The following is a 22,990-nucleotide window of genomic DNA, read 5'->3' as shown; positions in this document are numbered from 1 at the left end:
TAAGCACCATCTTTCATTTTAGACTTCACACCTATGGCTTGTGAGCAAGAACAAGGGAGTATACTTAGTAGAAAAAATGCTCCAATCAAGTGCCACCCTACCTTGGGCCTGCTAAGGTTTAAGAAAGACTCGGTTACTTGTTCGTGATGTCAATGCTAGCATAACATGCATAACATTTATATTTTGGTAATTCAATTCCAAAGTTTGACTAGTACAATAATAAAGTTCTACTTGATAGGTAAAACAACAATATGTCTTACAAAGGAAGGCTTTTAAGTGATGTCTTACGGTTGGATGAAGATAACCAAGCATTAAATTTATGGACAAGTTCATGTGAGTGATCTTTGGATAAGGCAAAGTCAGGTGATGGCAGAAGGAAGGCTTTTAAGTGATGTCTTAGGGTTGGATAAAGATAACCAAGCATTGAATTTATGGAGGACATGGCAAGTTCATTTGGATAAGGCAAAGGCAGAAAGGTCATTGTTCTCGGGCAAGGTACAAACTTGTAACTCAGAGGTGGTCATTGTTCTGTTTTTCGGAAGGCAAGGTACAAGCCTTTTGAGACTTTGTAACTCTGAGGGCCTGTTTCCACATAGGGAGGTGCTGAGCGTGGGTGTCGGGCAGTTGTGTTGGCAAAACGAGTCCACAAAACTTCAGTGGATCCAATTTCTACAAGGACATGATGCTGTGACGACCACTTCACATGGGGGGGACCGACGGAGTCACCCAAATGCCACATGAGTCAACCTTAGGAGTTGACTTAGCACCACCTGTTCCATCTGTTTCCATGTAGTCGAAGCTCCAAATGCGCTACGCACGTGCGTGCACCACCTGTTCCATCTATTTCCACATAGTCCAAGCTCCAAGTGCGCTACCTGTTCCATCTGTCCCTCGGTACCAGTAGACACTAGGCAAGAGCCGGGTAGCCACCAGCACACTCGGAGTTCCGGGAACCAGCACATAACTCGCGGGTAGCTGCACGGTAGCGATGCCAGGCAACTTGGGTCAGAGAGCCGTGTATGGGCAACCACCTCGTAGGTTCGGAGAGCACTTGATTGAGTCTGCGTTGGTGAAGGTACGAGGGACAGATGGAACAGGTGGCGCACTTGGAGCTTGGACTATGTGGAAACAGATGGAACAGGTGGCGCACGCATGTGCGTGGCGCATTCCTTGTCCAAATGCACCACCTGTCACGCAATCCTTGTCCAAATGCGCCAACAGGTGGCGCATTTGGAGCTTGGGCTACGTGGAAACAGATGGAACAGGTGGAGCACTTGGAGCTTGGGCTACGTGGAAACAGATGTTCCTAGTGGCGCATTTGGAGCTTGGGCTACGTGGAACAGATGGAACAGGTGGTGCTAGGTCAACTCCTAGCCATTCGATCCTTCATCAGGCTTTCGAGCAGTAATTTAGGTTGCCGTGAGCTGCATTGCCCTGTTTCGACGGCAATTATTGCACTTACACAGTTTGCCATTTGAATTGGATCATCCAGCGATAACCTCAGGAGACCAAATGCTCTTTTGTTCACCAAAAAGCTGAGGATGTAGCCAGGTTTGTAGCTGTCAATTAGCGAGCTTTAGAGGGGCAATCCGTGCAACAGAAAAGGATTGTGGAACTACCAGAAGCAGCATTTTTGCGCAATAGAATGAAGTCCGAAAGCTTAGCATCGTGAGCGAAAAAGCTCGCTCCAAGCATGAGAGGAGGAAGGAGGGGATCAGCGGCAGCAGCCGTAGGCGGCATATGGTCTCATTCTTTCCGTTGCTTCCTCTCGAACCCTCTCTTAAAGTGCGGTTCTATATCGCCTTTCAGCTCTTCTGGTGCATCCTCAGGTGGAGGCCAACATCCAGGGAGTGGCACAGGCGACTACATGGCAGGTTTACACTCACACTATGGCCCTGGAAAGTTGCTGGGCAAGACTGCTCTCATAACTGGAGCTGGCAGGCAGGTCTATCTCTCTTTTTATCATTACGTTTCTGAGTACACATCTTTTCACCAAGAGCTGGTTTGGTATGTCGAAAATTCAATCGTCTTCGTTTTGATAATCTGTCCTCCTCAGCTGCATCTGCAATAAACTATTCATCGTCTTCTGTGACGGTTTGCCATCAATTCGCAAGAAAAGAAGGGGGCCTGACGATCGCATGCTCCACCGCTCTTTTAAAGGTCTTTTCGCGCAAAGTAGTTAGAATGAATGTTAGATAAACCCGAATGTCGTGGCTTGTCTATCAGGAAAATCAGGATGTTATTAGAAAAAAAGGTCAGCAATGCATTATGGAGTGATTCGTCTAGGTAAGCCCTTAATAGCTACGTCAAAAATGGTAAATATGGTTGGTGAATCGTTTGAGCATGAAAGAAATGAAATTACACACCTGCATGGGTATGCCAAACCTTCCATATGGAATAGGCATGCCGCGTGTCTGGTCAGCCTCTGTATCCTGTGGTTTGGTCCCCTCCTGTTGCTCCCTGATCTGTCGTAGCAGGGTCTCCATGTGTCAGTGCATCTCAAGTAATAAAGCCTAATGTAGACCTGATCATAGAAGTGGCGATGGTGGGCCGAACCCACTCCCCTCCTGATAGAGACAGTGGTATTGCCCTCTAATCTCGTAGTAGGTTGGGCAGAAACAGAGAAAGTGCTCCTCTATCTCAATCTCTCCTAGTGTGCATAGCATGCAGATCCGCTGCTCTTTGGGCATACGTGCTGCTCTCCTTGTCTCAATCCTCAGCTGATGGGATGAAACCCGCATTTGCCCAATGTCGATGCACAGTGTGTGTGAGACTCCTCTATCCTTTAGATACTGGGGTCTGATGATGAATCCTTTCTTTGAGACTCTCAGGAAATGATCACGGTAGAACTGGGTCTTGGTGGGGAGCTCCTGATCTCCCCCGCAAGCCCGAGATGTGTGGAGTTGGAGGAGGTCTAACCGTATGATACGGTTAAGCTCATCTCGTGGGATCAACTCAGGGGTTGCATCCATATTGTACTGAAAGGGAGAGAGCTTGTCCATCTAAATCTTGTGTTTGGCAAACTAGGTGGATATACGTGCATACCATGTGTCTGCTCCGCTCTCAGCTAGTTGTCTGGATGACTCCAGAGCCAGCCTCGGTAGTCTCCACTGGGTTAAGTCCTAGACTCTGTGAATGAATGTCACTGTTTGGAAGATGCCATCAATCTGTAGTGGTGTCATGGCGAACTCTGCCTGTACTATCTCATGCGGGACTGAGGGCTTGCTCTGAATCATCCTAGATCCTATGGTCACCTGTAGCTGCTCGAATCTCCTCCACTTTGCTATTGGTAGGTCACATCCCCAAAAGGGTGCTGCATACATGGCAGTCAGTCGCACTAGCGTAGCGAAGAGCCAACACTTTGTCGGTGGATCCTAAAAGTATGCTTGGAAGCACTCTCTCTCCAATTAGGTTAGAGCACCTCGCTCGTGTGTGTAATCTTACTCGTGAAAGACAGCAAAATACTCTCATTTGCTCTCCCTCTCTCCCTCTCTCAACAAATACACTAGGGCCTAGGACAATCGTCGGGCTGGACCTCCCCGAAGGTTTTATTACTTGAGAGAAAACTGAGTACAAGAGTTCAGCGTGGAAGCTGTTTATCTAAAAAAAAAATGAATCATTACATGAGCTCTTAGGCTCTCTTTCTTGGCAACAAGCCACTTGTCAATTTTCTACGTTACTTTCCTAATTACATGTCACTAAGGGAAACTCTGGAGTCTTCGAAGCACTTGGTCACACGAACCGCCTCCTAGACTCTTGTTAGGCTCCATTGTGCTTAGGAAAATCACTCTTCCTAGTACCTGCAACAATTAATTAAAGCGCACCACCATGGTACCCATTAATTGTTAGCGCTTAGCATGCAAATAACACATTGTGGACTAATTCTAGTCACGGTGGGCGTCCCCATTGAACACATGGGCACACATAATAAATATAAAAATATATATTTATTCTCTGGTTGACGGGAGTCAACACTCTTGATTATAATTAAGAGGCTTTGACCAAGGGTCGAGGCGCCTTAACTATAGTCAAGTCTCTCCAACTGAAGTTGGCACAACTCTCCAACCGAAGTTGGCACAACTCTCCAACCGAAGTTGGCACATCTTGGTTAACTGTAGTTAACCCTCTTGGCGCATGCCAAGTCTCATTGACGGAAGTCAACACTCTCTGACCGTAGTCAACTCTGTGGTTCTCTGGTTAACCGCAGTTAATTCTTGGTAAGAAACCAAGTCTCCCCGACCGAAGTCAGGTTTACTTGACCAGAGTCAAGTATCTTTGACCGTAGTCAATTCTCTAACCATTAAAAGAACTTGGAAAACTCTTTAATTATGATCACATAAATGGTCAACTGTACTTTGACTTAGGATATTTGCATTGTGATGACATCCCCTCGGCTTCTGTTCAGTTGACCTCAACTGAAAAGCTTCCTTGTAAACATCCAAAAGCTGTGGATGATCGGACAACATGTCTTCATCCATCCACTTGGCATCTAATGCAGTATAGTTCTTGAATTTTACAAGATACTTGTATAACTCCTTGCCTTGAGGGCCTTTGCGTACAGTATGGTACACAATCTGCTCTAGCTGAAGGACTTCCTCTAGCTCATCCACTCATCCTTGGTCCTCAGAATAGGTGGCAGAATCACCTTCCCATAAATGACCTCAAAGGGGGCTTTCCTTGTAGAGCTGTGTACTGTATTATTGTAAGCAAACTCTACCAATGGTAGGTACTTTTCCCAGTCTGAACCTTGGTCACCCACGTAGCATTTCAGCATATCCAATGCTGTAGAATTTGCTACTTCACTTTGACCATCTGTCTAGGAATGAAAAGAAGAAGAAAAATTCAGATTCGTCTCCATATTATCAAATAAAGCTCTCCAGAATAGACTGGTCATTCTGGGATCTCGATCACCGACAATGGATTTAGGCAAACCATGGTGCTTAAAGATCTGTGCCATGTAATGCCAGGAGGTCTCAGCTGAACAGTAGGGGTTGGATTCCCTCCAGAGCCCCCCATTGGAAAAGCTTCTTCATCACCGCAGACTTGTGTAGAAATTTCTGGAGGAGGCTTTGGAAATCCCTCAAAAATAGAAAGATCACTCTTTTCTTTTGGCTTTTTATTCATGGAGGGATTGTAGTGAACCTGTGGAGATCACGATTTGGGGCTGATCGCACTTGTCCTCGATGCCATTCTGCAGAGGAGTCAGTGCGACATTGCCTTTGGGACTGCTGTTAGGCGAGGACTGTTTGGAAAGGGGTTGCTCGGATACTCAGTATCTTTCACACTTCCCCTTTCTTCATGACTTGGGGCTCGGTCGCATGGTTATCTCTTACCGGGCCCCAGGTGTTTTATGAGGGTGAGCCTTCTTCTTGGGCACTCTCGGTCCGCCGGCAGGTGATAGAGCCCTGCTCTCTACAGGATGTACCACTTACTCCCTTCAGAGCTTCTCATGTTTCAGTGGACACCTCTTGGGAGATTTTGGCTAGCATTTCCTCTTGGCATATTTGGAGAGCTAGATGTACAGAGGCCTTGGATGGCACCCAAATACACCCATTACAGGTTTTCACGGGTATTTGGTCTGACACGGTTCACACTTTGATAGCCATATGGGCTAGCATGCAGGGCCCTTCATGGGCAGCCTCTTCTAGAAGGACTATATTTCTTCGAGTTTGGAGAGGTTCTCCCTTTTTCTCGGAGGTTTCTACCGGATTGAGATGGCACCATCAGCCTCAATCCTTTCTTTTTGGCTCTTGAGCTTTTCGTGCATTGCATGTTGTATCCCGTATGGAGCTTGCTCTAACGGTTTTTCTTTAATACTTAATAGAAGTCTCTTTTTGCCCAAAAAAAAAAAAAAAGGATCCGTGCCATGAAAAGCTTAGCCATATGATCTGCCTTTATGGTTTTGCGAACCGGAATGAAATGAGCTTGCTTGCTGAATCTATCAATGATAGTCCAAATCCCATCATTCCCTGACTTTGATCTTGGCAAATAAAAAATGAAGTCCATTGTAATACTTTCCCACGGTGCTTGAGGCACGGGAAGAGGCATAAGTAGGCCAAGTGCCTTCTGTCTATCATACTTCACTTTCTGACACGTAAGGCATTCAGTAACAAACTGATGTATATCTTTCCGCATCCCTGGCCAAAAGAAATACCTCTCTAGTGCTAGAGTTGTTGCTGTAATTCCTCTATGTCCAGCATAAGGAGGTGCATGGCATTCCTCCAAAATTTTTTTCCTCATTTCCTGGGTGACGCATAGGCAGTCATATTTCATTAGATACCCATCTTTCAGGGAATAGTGATTGGTGGACTGCCCCTCTTGCATTTGCTGTAAAATCTCACCAAAATCTGCATCATTAGCATATTGCTCCCTCATGCCTTCCAGGTCTTGATGATAAGCAATAGTCACATTGTTGACTTGGGGTCTTCGGGACAAGGCCTCTGCCACTCTGTTCCGAATTCTTGGGGTATGGACAATCTGAAAATGATACATCAACAGCATATTTGCCCATTTCATATGCTTCTCGGAAAGCTTTGTCTGAGTCAAAAAGTATCTTAGACTTTGGTGATCTGTTTTAATTGTAAAATATGCACCCAAAAGATAATGCTTCCATGTATGGATGGCATGGATTACAGCCAATAACTCTTTCTCATAGATTCCCAGATATCTCTCTGCATCCCGGAGTCTCCTGCTCTCATAGGCCACTACATGACCATTCTGATGCAATGCAGCCCCAACACATTCCCCACAAGCATCACAATCCACATTAAATGGCTGATACAAATTTGGAACTATTAAGATTGGCTCTGTGGTCAGCTTCTCTTTGAGTGTGGTGAAGGCTGTCTTTTGAGGGATTCGCCATCTAAAAGCTGCATTTTTCTTAGTAAGATCGTGGAGCGGAGCGGCTATATCCGCAAAATGCTTGATAAATCTTCTGTAGTAAGAACACAGGCCTAGGAAACTTGAAACTTCATGGACAGTTTTCAGCTCTGGCCATTCGTGAATGGCACGAATCTTTGCTGGATCCATCCGTATCCCATCTTTGGATATTATATGCCCCAAGTAATGGATTTCTTCGAGGAAGAATTCACTTTTCTTGCTGTTTGCATAGAGCTGATGATTTCTCAGCTCTTGAAACACTATAGCAAGATGTTCCTTGTGCTCTTCTTCGGATTTAGAAAAGACAATTATGTCATCGAAGAAGGTACCAGTGAACTGTCTGTAGGGTCGGAAGATACGATCCATCATCCTATTGAAAGTAGTTGGGGCATTTGTCCAAAAGGCATCACCAGATATTCATACAACCCAAAAGTAGTGCGGAACGTTGTCTTGTGCACATCTTGAGGCTGTATCCTCACTTGGTGATAGCCACTCTTTAAGTCTATCCTGCTGAAAATTGAAGCTCCATTTAACTGATCCAGCACATCATCAATGCGCGGAATAGGGAATCTATTCTTGATGGTCATTTTGTTAAGTGCGCGGTAATCAATGCACATACGGAATGAACCATCTTTCTTCTGTACTAGCAGTACAGGGGAACAAAAAGGAGAAGAACTGGGCTGAATCAACCCCTTGGACAACAAGTCCTACACCTGAGTCATAATCTCTTCTCGCTGAGTTGCACTAACTTTGTATGGGAGCCTATTGGGTGGCTCGTTGCCAGGAATGAGTTCTATGCCATGATCCTCAGGTCTCTCATGGGGTAGCTCCCCTGGCAAAGCGTCAGAAAAGCAATCTTTAAAATTTTCAAGAAACTGAAATTTATTCTGATCTGCCTCACTTATTTCAGCATGCATTTCCACATCTCTCTCTTTTACAAAAATCATGTAAGCTGAAACTGTAGACTTTATTTCTTTTCCAACAGAACTATTTGATACAATGGGAATAGTTTCCCCTCTATTCCTAGCAACCACACGATGTACTTTGCCCCTATGTACAAACTCCAGCACTCTTTCAGGAAGAGTCAACTTCACTGCCTTGCGATGAAACCAAGGCATACCCAAGACTACATCATGATGTTTCAGTGGAGAAATGAAGAAGTCTTCTTGATCCACATAACTCTGTACATGAAGATGGAGCTTCCCTATCAAGGGAGTGACTGGCACAGGATTCCCACAGAACATCTGATCGGCATCCAAAGCCCTGCCCAGCTCCTCCGTCTTTATTCCCAGTCTTAGGGCTAGGTCCTCTGATATGAAATTATCAGTAGCCCCTGGATCAAATAAAATCTGCGCTTGCTGGTCTCTGACTTTGCCCCATGATAGCAGCAATTCTCGTTCTTCTGGTTTTGAAACATGACCCAGTATCTCAGAAATTCCTCCTGCCATTGGCTTTTGCGGTCCCGGTGGCTTCTCTGCCTCTTTTCCCTTCAAAGTTGAAGGCTTTTCTGAGCACTGGGTAGCCACATGCCCCTCTTTGCCACACTTTAAGCATTTCCCATCTCTGTGAAACGCAGCTATTTGTTCAGGAGTGAATGGGGATTTGCCTTTATATGTCTTTGAAAATTGAGTACCCCTCGGCTTCGGAGGCTGAAACCCTTTCTTTTCAACCTTGGGATACTCTTTCTTTTCTGATTTTGAAAAATCAGTTTTCTTCCTTTCAGCACGTCGTGCATGCAAGGATAGTACTGTAGATGGATCTTGTAACGGCACAAGCCTAGCTATTGAAGCTGAATGCATAAGGTCTTGAATGTTCTTTGCCCCCAAAGCATTCACTACTACTTGAATTCTTGGACTGAGACCTGCTCTGTACTTTCTCATTTGGGTTCCTTTGGAGATCTTTTTGAAAGGTGCAACCTGCAAATAAGCATCCCAAAACTTTTGGTTGTACACATCCACTGTATCTCTTGCATCCACATGCAAACTGTCCCAATCTTGAAGAACATGATCTCTAAACTGTTTAGGCATAAACTGCTGATAGAAGGCTTTCTTGAAGTCCTTCCACCTCTTTGGGGCTGACCCATGTGTGGTCTGTGCACTCCACCATGCACTAGTTGTCGCTGTCAAGTGCAAACTGACCATTCTTAACTTGGAGGATTTTGAAAACTTTTCTGTATCGAATGCAGCATCAAATTGCCTGATGAACTGCAATGCTTTGTCTGTATGACCATATTGTCCATTGTAGGTCATAAACTTGACAGATTTACCTCCCTCTTTGAATTCCTTGGTTTCTATGGAAGACTCTCTTCGTAGACTTCTTGTTTTTCCTTCTTTTCCTGGATGGTTTATCTGATAAAGAAGAAGACACAGAAGTCGAGCTTGAGGTAGACGGTGAAGGACTGGGAGATCGGTGATAATGCCTCGATTTCTTCCTGTTATGAGACCGTCCCCTATGAGATCTCTCTCTTTGGCTGTACACGAGAGTGTGCCTCTAGCATTGGCACATCATAAGCTGCATTAGGCATAGTTTCTGCTTGAAACAAATGCTGAGCTTTTGGATCCTTTTTGAGATTATCCATCTCTTGCATACCAGTGCGTACCATCTGCTCAAATTCTTGCTGATTTTGCTGCACACTTCTCTGTCTTGGATGTGCATCCCTATCTTGTGAATCCCTCTAGATAGGTGATTGAGCCATTTTCTTACAACTCGTCTGGGATCTGCAAGTTTCTTACACACACTGTGTATGCAACTATTGTAAGCAGTCTTTGCTTTTCAGAGAGAAAATTACCTCAACAAGAGGTGTCTTGCATTCACAACTTATGCCAGTGCCGGGCTGTCAACTCAAGGCATAAACTCAAAGCTGTGTGCCCCTTTTCTGGCTGCTGCAAATGACTTCAAAAAGCATCTGTTTTTCCCCTTTTTCATTACTCAAAGGCATGCATATTTCTTTTTCTGCTTTTTCTGACAGTAAATACTCTCTCAAATAGGTGAAAACTGCTAGCAGAAACAGTCTCTGCAACTGTCTCTTTTTTTTTTTTGGGGACAGTAACCAGATGGGTAACTACTGGTTACTCTAACCAGACTGACTGGTTCTGGTCTGGTTGGTCTGTAACTAGACCTCTAACTAGATTAACTAGATTCTGAAGTAGTTGAACCAGACTGGAATCTGGCTAACTGAACCAGACTGAGATTGTGGTTAGCTGGACCAGTCTAGTCAACTGGACTAGACTCTAACCAGAGTCTAAGTGAGTGGGATTTAGTTCCCTTAACCAGATTGGTCTGGTTAGATCAAATTGGCTGGACCTTTAATCAAGGTCAACAAAACCATGGTTGACTAACTGTAGTTAATCTTGACAGGGGTTGCTCTGACCCAGGTCTGCCACCTGGCTGCCACGTGTCCTGCCATGTCATCACCCTCCCTGCATGTGCTGCCATGTCAGCATTAGCTCCCACTGCCACATCAGCATCCACACGTGTCTGCCAAGTCAGCTAGCATGTGTGGCCGCCACGTCACCTGTGTGCCATGTGTTTGCTAACTTGTGAAGACTACCCCTGCCACGTGTCAGGTCTGCCACATCAGCCTAAGGTTTGAGACCTTGGCTGGTTAGTCGGCGTCGCGCCAGCGCCGTGTTTTCTTCTGCAACACCTAGTGCCTGCGCAAGGAATCGACGACGGAACTTGGAAATCCTGTCAGCGCTCAACGTAGTTGGCCCATCTATTCTCCGTCAATTCATGCCTGGACGAGTTCCAGCTGCAGGAGCTTTCGCATCACAACGTGCCGTATAGCAGAAGCTTTATGGAGCTTGCGTTGTCCGTCGATGGTTCCGCTTGGTTTTTGGCGTGCCTAGCACCGATCTGATGCTCTAGTTCCGTCTGTCTTTGATACCGCACCAAGCCTAGAATGTATGATGGCTCTTTAGCTCCCCGTGATCTCCCAATGCCAGAGCCAGTTCTCGGAAAGGACGCTCGCGTCGCCTGCAAACGCCTCGTGACCACGCTTTGTTACCTTCACGGACTGTTACATACACCCAATCACTCACCGCCTAAGCTTTTCGTCTGCAAACATTTAATCACCACGCTTTGCATTTGCCAACAGGCTATACATTGCACGATGCTTTACGTGGTCACGGTGGGTCTCTGCTTTCTTTCCCTTTGCTAAAATTGTCACAGCCTTAAAAGGCTATGAGCCTAGGCTCTGATACCAATGTAATCTTACTCATGAAAGACAGCAAAATACTCTCATTTGCTCTCCCTCTCTCCCTCTCTCAACAGATACACTAGGGCCCATGACAATCGTCGGGCTGGACCCCCCCGAAGGTTTTATTACTTGAGAGAAAACTGAGTACAAGAGTTCAATGTGGAAGTTGTTCCTCTAAAAAAACATCCAAACGTGAATGAATCATTACATGAGCTCTTAGGCTCTCTTTCTTGGCAACAAGCCACTTGTCAATTTTCTACATTACTTTCCTAATTACATGCCACTAAGGGAAACTCTGGAGTCTTCGAAGCACTTGGTCACACGTGTTGAGAATAGGCATCTCCAGGGGTGGCTGGCCGACCAGCTCCCACGTAGCAAGGGGGGCCAGAGGGGGTAGGCTGGCCGACCAGCCCGGCTTTGGCCGACCAGCTGGTCGGCCCAGTTGGCTGACCGACCAGGCTGGTCGGTCTAGGCAATCTGGCCGACCCTCCTGGCCTTCCCTATAAAAGGGTCTTCCCCCCTTCCTCATTTGTGCACTTCTTCCAGCAGCTCCTCAAGGCTCTTGTCTTCAGCTTGCTCCTGGCCATCTTCACCGGAGCCTCCCTTCAGCTGTTCTGTTGGCTGCCCACGCTCCCTCTGCAGATCTTCTGGTGCAGTTCCTCCAGCCTCCTCGCTCCAGGCTCCTCCTGCCTCCTCGTTGCAGGCCCCTCCAGCCTTCTTGCTCCAGGCTCCTCCTGCCTCCTCGCTGCAGGCCCCTCCAGCCTTCTTGCTCCAGGCTCCAGCCTCCTCGCCTCAGGCTTCTGCCTCCTCGCTCCAGGCTCATCCAGGCTCCTCGTTCCAGGCTCCTCCAGCCTCCGTGCTCTCAGGCTCCAGCCTCCTTGTGCCCAGATCCTCTGCTCCAGTTCAGCCCCTTCTGCAGCTCCTGTTTCTCATCCTGTTCAGGACTCCTTGTATTACAGTTGCTGCCTTGGTTTATGGGCTAAGTTACAGCAGATCTATTTGTGGCACATCTTGTTGTCTCTAGTATTCTCTGTGTGATTCTATAGCTTCAGTTTGCTTACATCTTCCGCTGCTACTCTTGACATGGTATCAGAGCACTAGGTGCTCCCCATCCTCTTGTTTACTGAAGCTTCCACCAACACCTGGGTGATTTTCTGCTGGTCGGCAGCCTATGTTTCTCCTGCCCGAGATCAGCACCTTGGTCACTTCTCCCTCTGGTTGGCATCACTGCAGGCTCCTAGTTTGCTGGTCGGCATCTTCCTAGGCACATGTCTGGTTGGTCGGCAGTACCTCTTGTGCACCAATTTTTGGTCGGCATCCATCCTGTCCCGAAGCCAGGCACTAGTCGGATCTTTTGTGAATTGCCCGGATCTTTTGTGAATTTATTTTGAAATTTTGTTCCTGTCCCGAAGCCAGGCACCAGTCGGATCTTTTGTGAATTGCCAGGCACCAGTCGGATCTTTTGTGAATTTATTTTGAAATTTTGTTCCCAGTACCCGGACTATCAATAGCAGCCTACTGCTTCATCAAGAGCCTCTCCCCCCCTTCCTTCATCGCGCATCGGGTCGGCTCCCGTCTTCACCCGTACGACTTTATTCAGGGGTTTCTGGTAGAACTTATTGGCTCTTGATCTTTGGGTTCGATTGTTCTCTGTTTGGTATTGAAACACATGGGGGGGGCTTCAGCCACTCAAGAAATCATGAGTCCTGTCTAAAAAGTATGGATTTCCACACCCAGATACAGATCCCAATCCTTCCCCACTTCTCCGAAACTCAGAAGTTTGATGGTACTAACTATGACACCTGGACGGATAACATCGTCGCAGTTTCAGAGGGGGACAGACATCCTCTTCTCCATTTACTCTCTCGTACAGGTTCCCATCTACCGGTTTCTCTTCTCTGGCTACTTAACACTCGACTGGATCTCGGCTTTTCTGTCGGCACCCTCAGTACCTTCATGCAAACCCCTCCGCTTTCTCATTGGCAAGCTGCTCAACGTCTCCTCCGCCATCTTCAGGGGACCTCTACTTTCGGGCTCTTATATACTGCCGGTGGTTCCTCTTCTTCCCCGCTCACTCTCCGAGGTTGGAGTGACTCCGATTGGGCTGGCGACCCCGATTCTCGCCGCTCTACCACGGGCTATGTTTTCTTCTTTGGCTCTGCGGCTATCTCCTGGTCCAGTAAACGCCAACCCACGGTCGCCCTATCTTCCACCGAGGCTGAGTATCGGGCTATGTGTAGTGCCACTTGTGAGGCTGTGTGGCTTCGGCGCCTTCTTCTCGATTGTGGTTTTCAGCAACCCGCTCCTACCACATTTTTTGTGACAATCAAAGCTGTATTGCCCTTGCTCGCAATCCGGTTTTCCATGCTCGGACAAAACACATTGAAATTCAGTACCACTACACGCGAGAGAAGGTTCTTGACGGTACCATTGTGCTCCTATTCAGCACCACTTCCGACAACGTCGCCGACATATTTACCAAACCTGTTTCTCCTCCCCTTCTCCAACGTCATACCAGCTCTCTGGGTCTTGTGCCACACCCTGGAGCTGAGAGGGGGTGTTGAGAATAGGCATCTCCAGGGGTGGCTGGCCGACCAGCTCCCACGCAGCAAGGGGGGCCAGAGGGGGTAGGCCCAGCTGGCTGACCGACCAGGCTGGTCGGTCTAGGCAATCTGGCCGACCCTCCTGGCCTTCCCTATAAAAGGGTCTTCCCCCCTTCCTCATTTGTGCACTTCTTCCAGCAGCTCCTCAAGGCTCTTGTCTTCAGCCTGCTCCTGGCCATCTTCACCGGAGCCTCCCTTCAGCTGTTCTGTTGGCTGCCCACGCTCCCTCTGCAGATCTTCTGGTGCAGCTCCTCCAGCCTCCTCGCTCCAGGCTCCTCCTGCCTCCTCGTTGCAGGCCCCTCCAGCCTTCTTGCTCCAGGCTCCTCCTGCCTCCTCGCTGCAGGCCCCTCCAGCCTTCTTGCTCCAGGCTCCAGCCTCCTCGCCTCAGGCTTCTGCCTCCTCGCTCCAGGCTCATCCAGGCTCCTCGTTCCAGGCTCCTCCAGCCTCCGTGCTCTCAGGCTCCAGCCTCCTTGTGCCCAGATCCTCTGCTCCAGTTCAGCCCCTTCTGCAGCTCCTGTTTCTCATCCTGTTCAGGACTCCTTGTATTACAGTTGCTGCCCTGGTTTATGGGCTAAGTTACAGCAGATCTGTTTGTGGCACATCTTGTTGTCTCTAGTATTCTCTGTGTGATTCTGTAGCTTCAGTTTGCTTACATCTTCCGCTGCTACTCTTGACAACACGAACCGCCTCCTAGACTCTTTGTTAGGCTCCATTGTGCTTAGGAAAATCACTCTTCCTAGTACCTGCAACAATTAATTAAAGCGCACCACCACGGTACCCATTAATTGTTAGCGCTTTGCACGCAAATAACACATTGTGGACTAATTCTAGTCACGGTGGGCGTCCCCACTGAACACATGTGCACACATAACAAATATAAAAATATATATTTATTCTCTAGTTGACCGGAGTCAACACTCTTGATTATAATTAAGAGGCTTTGACCAAGGGTCGAGGCGCCTTAACTATAGTCAAGTCTCTCCAACCGAAGTTGGCACATCTTGGTTAACCGTAGTCGACAGAGCAAAGCATGTGAGGTGTTGAAGACCATAACCTTGGTCTTCCCAAGGTTGATTGTCAGGTCTCTCTCTGTGCAGAACACCTCTAGGGCCTCCAAATGTCTCTGCAGTCCCTCTGCTGAGGATGAGATAAGGACTATGTCATCGGCGGATAGCAATATTTGTATCATGAGATCGGCTAGTAGTGATCCTTCGCCTCCTAGGCGGTCTATGAAGGTAATGTAAAGCCCAAAGAGGGTCGGTGAGAGGGGGCAGCCTTGCTTCACTCCGATCGTACTCTCGACCCAATCCGATAGACCACCTGGAGCACGAACTCTGCCTCTGACTGACTCATATGGGCTCATCACTCACCATATCAGTGTCTCTGGAATGTGTAGCTCCTATAGTCTCCTGATCATGCGGGATTGTGGGGACAGTGTCAAAAGCCTTCCAAAAGTCTACAAAGCATGCGTAGACTTTTTGGTGTCTGGACATTGCCTCCTCAATGATAGCCCTCAGAGTGAAAATGTGATCTAGGGTAGAGTGCTGTCTCTGGAATCCTGCTTGCCCTAGTGCCCGTTGCCCCCGAGCCTCAGTGTGGCTGCTCTAAAATTGATCCATAAATCTTGGCTAGAGTATGGCGCACGCGCGAGAGAGAGAGAGAGAGAGAGAGAGAGAGAGCGAGAGAGAGAGAGAGAGAGAGAGAGAGTTTATTGTCGTCCTCGGAAAACTAATGGGTCTATGATGTGAGAAACTTGATACAATAAGCTGAAAGGGTCGAGCTACTAAATGAGCATCATCACCCATGCTAAATTCTAAGTACTACATAGTCGTAACATGATCATCATCATCATAATATCAAATCAGATCCGCTGCCATGTCTAGTCAGATACAACATGTATATGAGTGGAGGCCGCCAAAGGGGAGATCATGAAGGACCCGGTGGGGGGTTGTGCTGGTATGAGATCAACGATAGAACAATGGTGGTTTTTGTGGATGCGGTTTGTTGTGGCCTCCTGGCGATGGCTTTGCATCTGACAAGGGCTGTGGTAACCCTTGTCGGTTGTGCTCTGGATGTGTGTGTTTTAGTTAATTGTCTTTTGATCCCTTCTTTCTTGCAATAGGCGTTGGAAAGACTCTTGCGTAAACTCTTTGTCCAGCTTGGAAGGTGCATGAAAATCATAAGAAACCTATATTCATTCCAGCGGCACCATATCCTCTCCATCGCCATAGCCTATCGCTCCATCGCCATAGCCTATTGCTCTTGCTCCATCGCCATAGCCTATCGCTCCTGCTCCATCGCCATAGCCTATCGCTCCATCGCCATAGCCTATCGCTCCATGCCTCTCCTATTGTTCCGTTCGTAGCCATCCCGTTGTAGCTCCATCCATTCATCAACTTCTCTGTCAAGGACTCCCTCTCCATCGCCTCTCCAGCTCGTTCCAGCTCTTGCTCCAGCTCGTTTCGTCTTGCTCCAGCTACTCCTGCTTGCCATAGTTGCTGCTACGTGCTTGCCTGCTCACGCTCCCTACGTTCATGTTGGGATATCTCAAGGTGTATGCCTCAGGCACACCTTATGTTTCTATGTGTGAGTGCTAGAGGCACAGTTAGGTGCCCACAAGCACAGTTAGGTGGTGGAAAAGCCACATAGGATGATTGAGAGAATCTAGGAGCAGATTGAGGAGATGATTGTGGAGCTTTGAGGTCATCAGTGATGTCAGTGACCTTGTATGAGGTGCCTACTTAAGGACCTCTTTCTTCTTCATTCTATAAGCAAGTACTCTGATTTTGTGTCAACTCTACTCTTTCCTTTCAGTGTTCCAACATGGTATCAGAGCCATTTGATCCCCCTTGAGCCCATTTCTGCCCTCGCACCGCTTATGACCCCTACTTCGGAGGTGTCATACACTGTTCCGCATTACGCTTCACTCTCCCCTCTCCCTCTTAGTTAGCCCACGCTCCCACACCCCGTTGGGACTGCCTCATCCGTTCCACTGTCATCTCCGTTCCTTACCCAGTTCACCTAGTCACCGTCCAGTTTTCGAACTCAGTCCCACACGTTCATGCCACAGTCACCACAGTTTCAGCATGGACATGGGTAGGCCGATACACCAGAGGCCCGTGAGACCTTGCTCATGGAGATACATTATTTTCGTGAGTGTGAGATGGAACTGATTCGCTTCGTACGGGAGCAGGTCCGCTTCAACCAGGAGCAGAGCCGCATCATACAGGGCCATTCGGAAGCAAGCGGGTCTTATTTAGGGACTCAGACAGGATATCATACAGCTCCGATAGGAGGTCACAGCCATACACACTGTCCCATGGAGTACCCCAGTGGTCGCGGCACAGATTGCGAGCATGCAATCTGCTATCGCGTAGACTTCCAGATGGGTTGACCTAGCCAAACGGGAACCCGCAAGGGTAACCGTTTTGGCTACCCTCATGGAGCAACAACAGCAAAGAGCCAGTAAGGCTCTCAACATCAGAGTACGTGGAATCCCACGCACTGAGGCTACACCGATGGTAGATGCGACTGTGTTCGTGGCCGCTACCCTGGGTGTGGCTGAGCACATGAGAGAGAGAGAGAGAGAGAGAGAGAGAGGAGTTTTTTACTGCGTAGCAACAATGCCAAGAAGCCTTAACAGGCTTATCCGAAGCGATCCGCAAGGATTGAACACACACACACACCAGGACATGAACCAGAGCCTCAACCACCAAGACCCACGCGGGTTTTACGAAACTTGGTGGGGAAGGATGGCTTATACACGAGAGAGAGAGGAGTTTTTTACTTCGTAGCAACAATGCCAAGAAGCCTTAACAGGCTTATCCGGGATCGAACACACACACACACACCACGACATGAACCAGAGCCTCAACCAGAGAAGGCATGGCGGGTGGGGAGAGATCCCAACCGAGAGAAACCCCTGATCATACGGTCTCAGGCACGACTTTTAGCTCTACGCTTTTAGCTCTACGACGTAGGTCAGTCCTTCGAGATCAGCCAGCGATTTCTATGGATAAGGACCTCACACCTCTACAGGTTGAGGAGAGGCGCTCTTTGTTGCAGTAGTGGGATCAGGCGCGGAAGGAGGGGAAGTGGGCAGTGGTACGAGAGGGACGACTTCTTACAGGCCCCCGTAGGGCACCTGCCCCCTCCCCTACATAGGGAAGCGGGGTCTATGAGACTCAGATATCCGAGACCTTGTCCTGCACCATTTGGAACTATAATGGTACCTTATGGTCAGAACTAGGAAACTTCTCGGAATCTTCCAATAGTCAGCAGATATACACGGGAGTCTGCCTATAGAGATGAGACGAGGCGCTCACTCACCCCACTCCCCGCTCATTCGTAGCCTTCTCATGGTTTGGAGGCGGCTCCGCCTCAGTCTCACACAGTCCTGTCAGGAGGAGATCGACCGCCAACCGCTCATTTGGAACGATCAGGTCAGAGATGCCTTGGGCCTTCAGCTGGGGGAGAGATCACATATCATGTGGGACGGTTGGATGCGGGGGCCAGCCCGGTCCTTTCGAGTTTGGAGGGACACGTACAGACACTTGGAGACCGTTGCAGCCGCAGCTGGAGGTGCCCGTGGAGCTCAGGCGAGACACACAGAGATAGACGGAGCGATTCCAGCCGGTTGGTTGGTTGGTTCCACCCGAGATGCAGATCCTCATGCCTGGTGATGACCGTTGGTTGGGACAGTTCACCCCCCGTGGCATCCCACTGGTGGTTGCAGGTCGGATGGACGACACCTCTGTTTCCTTCTTCGCGGTTTTGGGGGACGGCCGACTCAGGAGAGAGGATGTGCTCATCGACCCCCTCCTCCCATGGCAGAGGGTTCGGGTCGTAGGCCTCGTGGGGAAGGTTTGGCAGACCGATCCTAGTATAGAGCAGGATCAGCTGCAGTTATGGCGACTCTGGCTTTGGGAGAGGCGGGCCTTGTCAGAGCTTGATTGGGACCCAGGAGAGTGGAGATGGCCAGAGGTTGTGATAGGCCAGGGGCCGACCTCTCTCTTCGCTTACAGCACGACATTGGGCAGGAGAGTTCTTGGGAGGATGCAGAGCCGCCCGCCCACCCAGTGGCCCAGTTGGTATGCTCAGGGTATCTCTAGGCTATTTTTGCAGGCCTTCTGGAAGGCCTTGTGGGAGAGCTGGCGGCCGCGGAAGATCTCCTACTTCCTTTGGCTACTCGCCCACAAGGGTCTTCCAGTGGGGAGCTGGTTGCGGCAGGTTGGTCAGGATGGGCGTTGTGAGATCTGTCATGAGGACGAGGAGTCACCAAAACACTGCCTGTGGAGCTGCACTCGCGCCCAGGAAGTGTGGAGGTGGACCTTCGGGATCCTTACTCGCGCAGCACCGGAGCTAGGTTTGATCACTTGGGCGCATTCTGTTGGTGCAGCACCGCACCTGGCTTTCATCAGTTGTTCGAGGCAGGCCCGCAGGACCCCACGTTCCTTATCACACAGGGGACTTGGGGGCCGCTTGAGGGCATTCCGCCGCACTTGGCAGAGGCTGACACAGGATCTCAGGAGAGGCAACCAGTCTGGGAGATTATTAGCAGCATCGCTAGATGGCACATCTGAATCTCGCGCTGCGCGCAGATCCTCGGTGGCACCTCTCTTTCGACTGCCCAGGTCATGACCGACATCTGGAGTGAGATTATACACACACTCAGAGGCCAGTGGGACCAGATACTGTCACGGGGGCGTGAAATTCTAGGTACTTTAATGTACTACAAGACCGTGACAACTTTGGTTTTAAAAGTCCAAGCGTGGGCTTAATAATGTGTAATTAAACGCGGCATGGTGCCTAGCACATAAGCGTAATTAATCCCTAGGCCCAAAGGCATTCCAAGGAATTAAAAGAGTGGTTGTTGGGAAATGATGACGTGGCATTTTTAATGGGCCCCCTAGAGGGCCATGTACCTTCAGTGGCCCCCCTAGAGTTCCAGGTGGCTCTAGTGCCTTCTACATGCTCCTTTGCCATTCCTGGACCTTCCTGGGCCTTCTAAACTTCACATGTGTGGTTTTCTCTCTCATCTTCTCCCTTTGTTGAGATTTTGGACTGGTTTTTCAGCCTCCTTCAGCTGAATTCCGTTTTTCTTCATAACTCCTCACCCGTTTGGATTCCTCGACTTCCGTTTGGCCCGATGGCTTCCCCTCTGCCTCCCCTTCGTAGTGATATGCTTTTCCCTCCGTGCGTTTGGTAGAACGGGCAGAGCTGAGCACTTCTTTTGCTGGACGAATTTGCAAAAGTGGCTTTTTCTGGACCTTTTTGCTTCTACCGCCTCCTGGGCCTCTCCTCTTGCAAAGCTACAGCTTTCTGTTGAATTTCGAGTGGTCCGACGTGCTGGTTGACTGGTTTTTCTCAGTTTTGGAGGACTTTCCGGCGATGAAACTTCTCCAAAACCTTCTCAATGCATTCCTCTCTGAAGCACGCTTCTTTTGAGCCCAAGAACTCCCACTTCTTCGCGACAGAAGTGTTTCTTTTCGCATTTTTCAGTGGAATTCTTGCTGGTCGGCTCTTGTAAATGCTCTTTCTTCATGCCTTTGCACTCCTCTTTGGCTGAGAATGCAATTGGGCATTGGCTACTATGTCCTCTTGGCGATTGAGGACTTGGTTCGAGTCTTCAGGGCTTGGTGAGTTGTGATTTTGCTACTGCAATTTCTTTTTGTCATAAGCTATTGGTTGGCCTCGTGTGCCGCCTCTTTCTTGGCTCACAGGTGCCCAGGCAGTGCTACATGAGTCATTCTTCGGTTGGGTACTTTGCTGATTTTATTTCGGAGCTTTGAAAAGCTTTGTGAATGCCATCTGGAAACCACTCAAGGAGAGTGCAGCTGGGGTGCAGTGTGATTGCATCTGGACAGCCAATGGAATTGCACTCGGAAAAGAGAATGCCTTTGGGTTGAGCCTACGGGTTAAGTGCACTTATGTGATGGTGTTATATGCTTGAAAGCCTTGCGAAGGCTTAGTGAATTGGGGCTGCGTGCTCAGTTGCAGGGAAGGTCTCCCAGATGCAACTTGTAATCATTTCACTGTGAAATATAAAGAAATACCGAAAGGGGCGCCACGGTGTTTGGGGCCAATCGGGTGCACTTGTCCATGTCTGTTGAGCAGGGGCATTCTAGCCTCCATCCCTTTTTCAGTGGTTTTGTTTGTGAACAAATGGGTAAATGCCAAATGGTGATCATGCAATGGTTAATGGTTGTGATATATGCTTTGTGAGCTGTAAATAAGTGCTGAAGTGATTAAAGGTTTAGTTCCACTGCCCTCTGAGTGATTAGAGGCCGGTTTCATTGGTTCCATTGCCGGGATACCACACACTCTTTCTCAAGAGGTGGGCCTCGGTAGTTTGGTGGAAGGATATCTTTGCTGCACTTTTTGACAGCTGAATATTACAACCATAAACATGGTGAGTACCCATGAGCAAGAGAGCTCCACAACTCCTCAAAGGAGAAGGCAGGAAAGCCTTAATGATCCAGCTAGTATACAGCTGCAGGAAGCACAACAAATGCCTTTTGAGCAGGCCACACATGAATCTACAACTGAGCTCAACGGTGATACTAGTTCTAGCAGTGAGTCAGATGATGCTACTATGTTGAATGCACAGCTTGCAAGTGCAGTGACTGCTTTGACTCAGCTGACTCAAAATTTGGCTCAGATTGTGCAAACAAATGCCAAGAAGAAGAAGAAATCAAGAAAGCACAAGCACGGAAAGAGTGAGTACACACATGCATCAGCTTCTCATGGCGGACCGCACACTCATGCATCAGTTTCCCATGAGGGACAACCATCAAAAATGACTCAGAAAGTGACTTCCAAGAGAGAGGAATCGCCCAAAAGAGCACTTGAGAAAGAGGTACAAAAAGTACATCCAGTGCAACAGTATGAGCAGCCAGCACAAGGCCTTGGTTTGGGTATTTCTACTCCTCAAAATAATAATGTGCAGTCCATAAATGTGGCTCAACCACCTCAGCCATATTTGAGGCAGCAACCTGAATATTTTGGTACAGATTCTATCTTTGATGCTATGTTGATTTCACCGCCAATTGGGCATAGAAAACAAGCCATGTATGACAATGTGGGAATGCAGCCAGGCATGCAAGCCACAGCATATGCTCCCATGCCTAATGTTCAGCCAAGCATGGCTCTCCCTAGTGAAGGGAATGCTGCAAATATACAGCCATCTTTGGGACAGCCAATATCAAATGTATATAAAGAATTTAAGGATGGTGGTTCTCATGTCAAGTTTGATACATATAATGGAGTACAGGACAGGTACAAAGCCCTCACATTCCTTCAACAGTTTGATGCTGCATTTCTTGGGGGTTTGTTTACAGAAGCATCCAAGATGAGGAAGGTTGCCACATTTTTGAAAGGCAATGCACTTAAGTGGTACACTAACCTTATGCTTCATGGAGATGCACCTGCTACTTGGCTGGAATTTAAGCAAGTGTTCTCTTCTACTTGGCTTACTCCAACTTTTGAAGTTGAAGTACTTTCACACTGGCATGACTTGTCATACAAACTTTGCAAGAATCTTGATGATTACACCCAGAGGTTTTGGGATGTTTTGCTGCCATTGAGCTCTTACAGGCATGTTTCTTTGAAAGAGCAAATAGAGAGGTACTGTTGTGGATTGCCTAGTGAGCTACGTGATTATTGCATCAAAACCAAGGTGGGTTCTATGACTCAATTAATTGAGAATGCAAGGACAGCATATGCATGGATGCAGGAGAAGAATTTGGGCTTTATGGACAGCAAGAAAGAAGACAACAAACGGGCTGCCAAACACCAGGATAAGGACATCAAATCTGAAAATAAAAATTATGGCAAACGACCGTTTCAAAAGGGAGGAAAAGCCCAATTCAAAGCTGGTCAAAGGCGTGGACAGCCTAATAAACAGCCCCGTACCAAGTTATCTGATGAAGAGAAAAAGTCACTCATGGAGCAAAACAAATGTTTTATATGCAAAGAAGAGGGACACCGCTCTTATGATTGCCCATTCAAGAAAAGAGACAGGTCAGATGATGATAAGAATGGTGATAAACAGGCTGATCGGAAGGGCAAAAAGCCTAAACCTTCTGCAGGACTTCTTCCAGATGTGATTGGGAGTTTGCCACATGCACATGATGAAGAGGAAATGAAAAAGACTGAGATGTGCAGAGCATGGGGAAAAATCAGAAATCAGAATTGTTTGTTTTTCTTTGATTCTGGGGCAAAGGCAAATTTCATAACTCCTGATATGGCAGGAAGGCTTGGCATCGAGCCTGAGGAAATGGGGCCATCCGACATGTGTGATATGGCCAAC

General features: G+C 48.2%; 1 protein-coding gene across 5 annotated transcripts in view; it reads left to right on the top strand.

Moving 5' to 3' along the window:
• The first annotated feature begins 1,344 nt into the window (after positions 1-1,344).
• LOC147894276 (uncharacterized) overlaps positions 1,345-22,990 on the top strand; it is a 71,833-nt gene continuing 50,187 nt past the window's right edge. For 4 of the 5 annotated variants that reach the window (XR_015542141.1, XR_015542143.1, XR_015542142.1 and 1 more), the window contains exon 1: positions 1,345-1,945. Coding sequence is in view for 2 of the 5 variants with exons in the window: in XM_087385254.1 (XP_087241380.1) it covers positions 1,694-1,945 (252 nt within the window). In the remaining 3 variants the exon portion in view is untranslated. The remainder of the gene's footprint in view (positions 1,946-22,990) is intronic. The other variant, XM_087385255.1, reaches the window with a different exon arrangement.

This window comes from Dipteris shenzhenensis, chromosome 14, assembly GCF_047967505.1.
Source record: "Dipteris shenzhenensis isolate YYH24624 ecotype China chromosome 14, Dip_SZ_1.0, whole genome shotgun sequence".
Classification (NCBI taxonomy): Eukaryota; Viridiplantae; Streptophyta; class Polypodiopsida; order Gleicheniales; family Dipteridaceae; genus Dipteris; species Dipteris shenzhenensis.
The sequence above is the reverse complement of the archived record's forward strand: the minus strand, read 5'-3'. Positions and strand labels throughout refer to the sequence as shown.